Source organism: Strix aluco, chromosome 2, assembly GCF_031877795.1.
Source record: "Strix aluco isolate bStrAlu1 chromosome 2, bStrAlu1.hap1, whole genome shotgun sequence".
NCBI lineage: Eukaryota > Metazoa > Chordata > Aves > Strigiformes > Strigidae > Strix > Strix aluco.
Genome location: NC_133932.1, coordinates 8,721,628 through 8,728,746, shown reverse-complemented (window position 1 = coordinate 8,728,746; position 7,119 = coordinate 8,721,628). Strand labels below are relative to the sequence as shown.

At 43.1% G+C, this 7,119-nt stretch overlaps 1 protein-coding gene across 3 annotated transcripts; it reads left to right on the top strand.

Moving 5' to 3' along the window:
- The first annotated feature begins 1,506 nt into the window (after positions 1-1,506).
- On the top strand, positions 1,507-6,481 carry TMEM139 (transmembrane protein 139). Of its 3 annotated transcripts, none has more exons than XM_074816808.1 (4): positions 1,507-1,546; positions 1,808-1,958; positions 2,974-3,279; positions 4,608-6,481. In XM_074816808.1, the coding sequence occupies exons 3-4, from the start codon at positions 3,035-3,037 to the stop codon at positions 5,005-5,007; spliced, it is 645 nt and encodes a 214-aa protein (XP_074672909.1). In that variant the 5' UTR covers positions 1,507-1,546; positions 1,808-1,958; positions 2,974-3,034; the 3' UTR covers positions 5,008-6,481. The 3 variants fall into 3 exon arrangements, with proteins under 3 accessions (XP_074672909.1, XP_074672910.1, XP_074672911.1); XM_074816809.1 differs by lacking the exon at positions 1,507-1,546 and adding an exon at positions 1,626-1,639; XM_074816810.1 differs by lacking the exons at positions 1,507-1,546; positions 1,808-1,958 and having other exon boundaries at positions 2,847-3,279.
- The last annotated feature ends 638 nt before the right edge of the window (positions 6,482-7,119 follow it).

Sequence of the window (7,119 nt, the reverse complement as noted above, 5' to 3'; positions counted from 1 at the left end):
CAGTGCTCAAAGGGTTGTGGTGAATGGGGCTACATCTGGCTGGTGACTGGTCACCAGCGCTGTTCCTCAGAGCTCAATTCTAAGGCCAGTTCTGTTCAATATTTTTATCAATGATCTGGATGCAGGAGTTGAATGCACCGTTAGCAAGTTTGCTGATGATACCAAACTGGGAGGTGCTGTTGACTCTCCTGACGGACAAGAGGCCTTGCAGAAGGATCTAGATAGATTAGAACATTGGGCAATCATCAGTGGCATGAAATTTAACAAGTTGAAATGCTGGATTCTGCACCTACGATGGAGTAATGCCAGGCACGAGTATAAACTGGGAGAGGAGTGATTGGAGAGAAGCCCTGCAGAAAGGGATCTGGGAGTGCTGGTCGGCAGCAGGCTCAGTGTGAGTCAGCAGTGTGCCCTGGCAGCCAAGAGGGCAAACCACATCCTGGGGTCCATCAAACACAGCATGACTAGCTGGTCAAAGAGGTGACTATCCCGCTGTATGCAGTGTTGGTGTGGCCTCACCTTGAGTACTGGGTGCAGTTCTGGGCCCCACAATTTCAGAAGGATGGGAAGGTCCTTGAATGTGTCCAGAGGAGGGCAACAAAGCTGGTGGAAAGGCTGGAAGGCATGTCCTATGGGAAGTGGCCAAGGACTTTGGGCTCGTCTAGTTTGGAGAAAAGGAGGCTGAGGGGTGGCCTCATTGCTCTCTGCAGCTTCCTGAGGAGGGGATGTGGACAGGGAGGTGCTGAGCTCTCCTCCCTGGGATCCAGCGATAGGATGTGTGGGAATGGTTCAAAGCTGTGCCAGGGGAGGTTTAGATTGGACATTAGGCAGCATTTCTTTACCAAGAGGGCAGTCAAACACTGGAACAGGCTTCCGGGAGAGGTGGCCAATGCCCCAAGCCTGTCAGTGTTTAAGAGGCATTTTGGACAATGCCCTTAATAACATGCTTTAACTTGGTCAGGCCTGAAGTGGTCAGACAGTTCGACTAAATGATCGTTGTAGGTCCCTTCCAACTGAAATATTCTATTCTATTCTATTCTATTCTATTCTATTCTATTCTATTCTATTCTATTCTATTCTATTCTATTCTATTCTATTCTATTCTATTCCATTCCATTCCATTCCATTCCATTCCATTCCATTTTCAGACACACACTAAAGGTTCAGATGATAAAAGGTTTCATGAAGTAATTCAGTACCTGTTCTGTTGCTTATCAGTACTCCTCATTCCCAGATATATCAGGGAGTAAAAAGGATTTTAACTCAGCCCTCTGTGAAATAATAACCCATTGCCTCCTTTTTTTCCTTTTGTTTGTAAAATCAAATAAAACAACATCTGACAAACAGCACCCAATCAGGACAGAAAAATGTATAGATTTACATTTTACAGAACTCATATTTATGCCATGTGATGAGGGCTGGGCCAGCAGTCCTTCCTGCTTTGTGAGGCAGAGATCAAGATTCCTCTGCTACGCGGTGGGGAAAACATAATTTTCAGGGCAGCTTCTCCCATTAAAGTAAAACAGACCAAACAGATCCAACACAGGTAAGCACTCCCCCACTGCTCACTCCGCCCTCTTTCCTAATGAGTTTCCTGCTTTTGTGGGACAGACCTAGAAGAGCTGCAAAAGAGTAGAAGGTATGTGATCGTCCAGAAATTGCTTTGGATTCAGAACCTGGAAAAAAGGAGGATCTAGTTTCCCACAGAAAACTCGTACAACAGGATCTTCCCATCATTTGGTACCTTCCCATATTCACTAGTTTCCAGCTTTTAGTTTCAAAAGAAATCTTCATCGTCTCCCTACAGGAAAACTCAAAAGGAGGAAGGGGGAGTTTTTACCAGTGTCCCATCCTCAGGTCAGAAGAAGGAGCAGGAACAAAAGAGCTTGCACATTTTACCTTGTGATGAAGACAGAAGTTAAAACATGACTGCTCCTACCTACCGAAACCTCTCTCTGGTAAGTATAGCTGAAAAACAATGTGTTTCTTTTTCTGGCATTTGTATCTATACATTTATCTATTTTTGCTGTAACAAGGGAACGCATTTAGTGTGCAAAAGCACACAATGTAACATGGAACTATATAAAACTGTATATTTTTTGGAGATGCATAGTCATAAAAAATATGCCCATTGTCATGCTTTTTTCCTTCAAAGGCTTCTTCATCAAAACAGCGGGATATATGTAGGTTTCTATAACACATGCAAGATGACTCCTTAATTATGGTATTCTTGAATACCACAGATGCCCGTTACCCATTGCATATTGACTGCACACAGTGACAACTGCTGTCTCTTTCACAGAGATGAGCTTTGGAATGGGGGACAGGAGGGGCTCTCGTGTGTGAGAATGGTGCAAAAAAGCACATCAACAGAAAAACAATGAGGATGTAGAAAAATATTCAAACACACGCCTACATTTTGCAAAAACATACACCAGCTGTATCTAGAACCTAAAGTCACGTTATTGCTATAATGCTACACTGAAGTTAGACACTCAATTTACTGGGGCAGACAGCCCCATTAATAAGGCTACTTTTCTTCCCTGATCTGAACTAGTATCTGAATATTCATTATGCAATGTACAAATGCCCTAGAATTAACCTTTAAAATCATTTGGCATTTCACTTTCACAGTAACCTCAAATCTGCATCCTAGACTGGTCTAAGTTCTATTAAGAAGCTAGACCTTTTTACATAAGCCTGACAATTAAGTGCTGATGGTGTATTTATGCATTTTGTCTTGCAACTGTGCGTCCGAGCATTTCCATTATTCAATATGCATTCACATAGGAAAGTCTAGTACATTTACACTGACATGCATTTATGCATAGATTTCCCAGGCTTATTACACATATGCATAGCTGCATGTTCTCATGATGGCATGTACTTGAGTGTGTATGTTCTTATTTTGGTCCTGATAATGTGCTTATATGCTCATGCTTCACGTTGAAAAAACTATTGTGTCTCCCACAGATGTCTGTCCCCCTAACTGCTCATCTGTTCTCAGCTGTCTGCTACAACCATCTATACTACCATGTGGTTAGAGACACACTGGAAGAACATCCGCCAAACCTTGTTGCTTCTTTTCACTGCTGCTCTTCTCATTGGGGTCACCATGCTGGCCATTTCATCTAACATCAATCCAGTAGGCTATTTCTTCCTAGGGGTAGGGGGAGTGTGCCTGATCGGCTATTTGCTGAGTGTGTTTGTCGAGTGTTACCTGCGGAATCAGCGACATGATGCAAATGAGATACCTACAAACAGGCAAAGCCAAGCAGGGTAGGCAGCAACCTGGTTACTCCTCTTACTTTAACCCTCTCTTCTCAGTCATGGCCATTTTACATACTGTTTTGCTGCCCTTCCCCTAAGGCTCCATTCCAGAGACAAAAGTTCTTTTTAGCTTGTTTTCTTTCATTCTTCAGGTGGAGATTGCAAACGTCTATACCATGTATGTCCTGTATCTTGTCCAATATATATTTTCTTCCCCCTGTGAACTGATACACTAACAGTTCCCAAGGTTAAACAGATCCAGGCCCAGTTTTATTTTTCTTTGAGTAATCGAGTCTTGCCAAACAATGAGTCAGACAAGGAAAAAGGAAAAATGCTGAAGCAATACTGAATCTTAGCCGGGCTTAGCTCTATAAACCTTATCTCCAGAGCAACTGTTCCCCAGTAAACTTTTAAAAAGGAACCTGTAACTGGGTGTGTTTTCAGTCTTAAAAACCCAACTTGACACACTAATAAACCCTGATTCTGAGAGGCTCTGAATACTCCCACATCTTTTTGGCTTCATATATGTTTGCAGGTTCTCAGCATCACCTAATTTAACCCTAATTTGCCTAGTGTAGTTGAAGAGTTTAACTTGTCTCTTTGCTTCCTTGTCTGTATAATCCAGGTAATCATTATCCACATCCATACATGACTTGACATTCTCAAACACAGTTTGTAGGAGGGTAGGTTTGCAGGGTGTTTATTTTTAGAAAGAGTACATAAAAGCAGTCTACATTGGGCTTTGCTAGCTCAGGGGCATGCTAGAAGAAAATTAGTATCTGTTTATTTAAAAATATGACCTACAAAGGAAGATGTTTCTAAAGGAACATTTTTCTCTGCAGATACTCTTTCTAATACAGAATAGTTAGTCCTTGTTTAAACTAAATGCAAACACTTTTCCCCACTTCTTAAAAATAGATGAACATTGAGCTAATATATTAAAAATGCAAGGTCCTGTTTTATTCCAAGAAATAATCAGTAGTTAGTAATTCTTAGTAATAAATTTTAACTGGTAGGAGATTTTAAATGACGGACATCAAGCTAAGCCTAGGATACTGAACTGAACACTGTGAGTTTCTTCACTTATTCTGAGGAGTGTGGGAAAATAGTCAGATGAGCCACTCTCTAGACCAAAAAGCAAGACATTAAGTTGGCTGGACAAGTGAGCTGATGCAGTGACAGAATATCACATACAGTAATACTACTTGAGAGATCCTGTCTCAGTCCCATCTATTGATTGTAGCATGGTCCCTATAGGACATCATCCAGACTACTTGCCTCTGTGTAAACTAAACAGTAAAATAACCAGTGTAACTGCCATTCCTCTCTGTGCACAGGGTGAACACTGCCTACGAAGCACCCACCTACGAGGAGGTGATGACCATGTCAGTTCCAGCCATATGGACGATTGCATCCAATCCAGGCTTAGTGCCCTCACCACTGAACGAGCCTCCTCCTTACAACGCAGTTATTGAATCATCTGCCCAAGAAGAGATTATGGTGGAGGCTCTCAGGGCATCAGACACAACACGCACCTCTGAGACAAACACAGGCTCCAGGATGCCATTGCAGCTGGTGCTGCCCCCGAGGCTGCAGCGGTTTGTTTCGGACATCCATGAAGTGAAAGGTATTGAAGAGAGGTTTGAGCCACTAGAGCCACTCACTCCACCACCTGCTTATGAGAGTGCCATCAACGATGAGGTCTTTGAAGATGCTTTCCAGCCCTCCGTATTATGATTAATTTCACTTTCCATGAATGCAGAACCACACCCTTACCCGAATACAGGGCACTCCAAGAGGGAAGGTGAAAGAGCTTTTTCATGCCTGAAAGTGTGAAAGTTTGTCTCACCATTCTTTGAACCAGAGCTGAACTACAGACTCAGCTTCTGATGTCACTAGAATCTTTTTGCACAAAATATAAATCAATGCAATACCATAATGCTTTGTCTTGGCAGATGCATAGAAGCACTGTAAGGAAAGTTGTGTTATATATGGCAACAATTCTCCAACTGGAGATACACCTTTGTGGGGCAGGAGAGTGAATCATGAGAAGAGACAAGGTTGCCAAAGGACCTCTGAAGAAGGACTGTAGGGTGCAGCCAGGAGAAGGTGCCTGGGAAAGGGGAGGAATAGAAACAGCACTAAGTAGGTTCTGCCTGTGTGTTACAAACAGCAGTATTGCTGAGAGCTGTGCAATCATCAGCCACCCTGAAATCCCTACTGAGAGACTGAGGCTGCAGTTCCCCGAGCTACTGTTTTACAGCAATGCAAATGTATGGTCTGTGCTGTTTGTTGCTACCCCTCTGCCACTCTTGCTCCATGTCCTCAGCTGTGCTGTACTGGAGCGTGACTGAGGGGAGGGTGTGTGTCTTCATTTGGAAGCTGGCACCACCTTGATACCTGTCACTTGGGGTTGAAAAGCTGACAGCAAGAATGGCACCATGAAATGACTTTTGTTCACAAGGTTCTCATCCCACACAGCCTGCAGTGGTGGACAAGAGGGAGATAATAGCAGTTTTTCTCCAATAAGAGAGGCCGGCAGTGGGACACATACATATATACATATCCTCTGCCTGGACCACCAGTCTTCGCAGCTCTGCAGGAAGGTGTATTTCTCCGCTGTACTACAGCCCCAAACAGATGGCTTGAGATACTTTATTGTCATCATGGCAAGCATTCGCACAGAAAGGTCAGCGTTCCTCCAGTTCTTCGTAATGATGCCACGCACGGAGGCTTCTCCCCAGAGAAGGGAAAGGGCCAGTCTGTCTGCCAAGGGCACAGCTGCAGTGGGGAGCACCCGAGGATAACAGTCCCAAAGCATGTGCGGTCTTCATCATGATGACTCTAGGCTGGAGCCAGATTCTAGCTCTCATTGATCAGTGATGCTGTGCAGTCTTTGAAAATGGGCGAGTTAAACTGATAGGCTCTGCAGCGCTAAAGTGGTCTGCAGTATGCAAAGAGACATTCGTGTCTGGTGAATGTTCAAATAAAAAAAAAAAAAAAAGAAATATGGTGGTCTGAATCTCCTTATGAAGGAGAGCAGCAATCATCACAGCCTTGTCTCATACAACTGCATCATCTTTAATTCATATGAGCTACCATCAATCCATAGGCTAGAAGCAAATAAATTATTTCTTATTGTTCTTTATAGTTCAAAGGAAAAAATGACCTTTTATGCTGTTTATAAATAAATGGGACTACATTAAAAATACCTGGTGGCATCATTAGTCTTTCCTTCTGAAACACTCCATGCTTTTGCTTGCATTCTGCTTATCTGATAATCCTGGCTTAGAAAAAGGAGTTCCACTTCTAAATCCACAGCTGAATCACTTTAACATCATTATGAAGCAGCTATAACACCTCTATCATAAAAGTATTATGAGAGACGTATTTGCTGATAGAGGCAATGACATTTCTTTAAAGCCAATCAGTTCTTGCATTTCCCTCCTGTATCTGCAAGCATGAAAGAACAAACCACAGTAAAAAGCAGACAGGTATACCACATAGGAATAGAAACTTTGCATCTAAACTGGGCAACCCAGGACCTTTCTGTGTGCACTGAATTGCCAGGAGTCAGAAATTCAGGTGACCAGCACAGACAGAAGCTAGCCAAAACAAAGACCAAGAATGCCACCAGTTATGATCACTAGGATTTTGTCTTCAGCATCTGTAAGGGATAACCCTCAAGCCTTGGGACTTGTGTTAAGTTTTAGTATGTGAAACCCCTCAGGAAAAGGAACAACTGTCTGAAGCTTTACATGACAGGAGCTGTAAATTTGCTTCCGCTGAAAGGATGCTCACTTGCTCTCCCCCTCCTATTTCAGGTGTGCTCTGCATATCCTGTGCGCT

What these genes read in the sequence shown, in the direction of transcription:
- TMEM139 (XM_074816808.1), top strand. Translation starts at nt 3,035, where the DNA reads ATGTGGTTAGAGACACACTGGAAGAACATCCGCCAAACCTTGTTGCTT. An exon ending in AACAGGCAAAGCCAAGCAGG is followed by an intron (nt 3,280 to 4,607) that starts GTAGGCAGCAAC and finishes CTCTGTGCACAG; the next exon opens with GGTGAACACTGCCTACGAAG.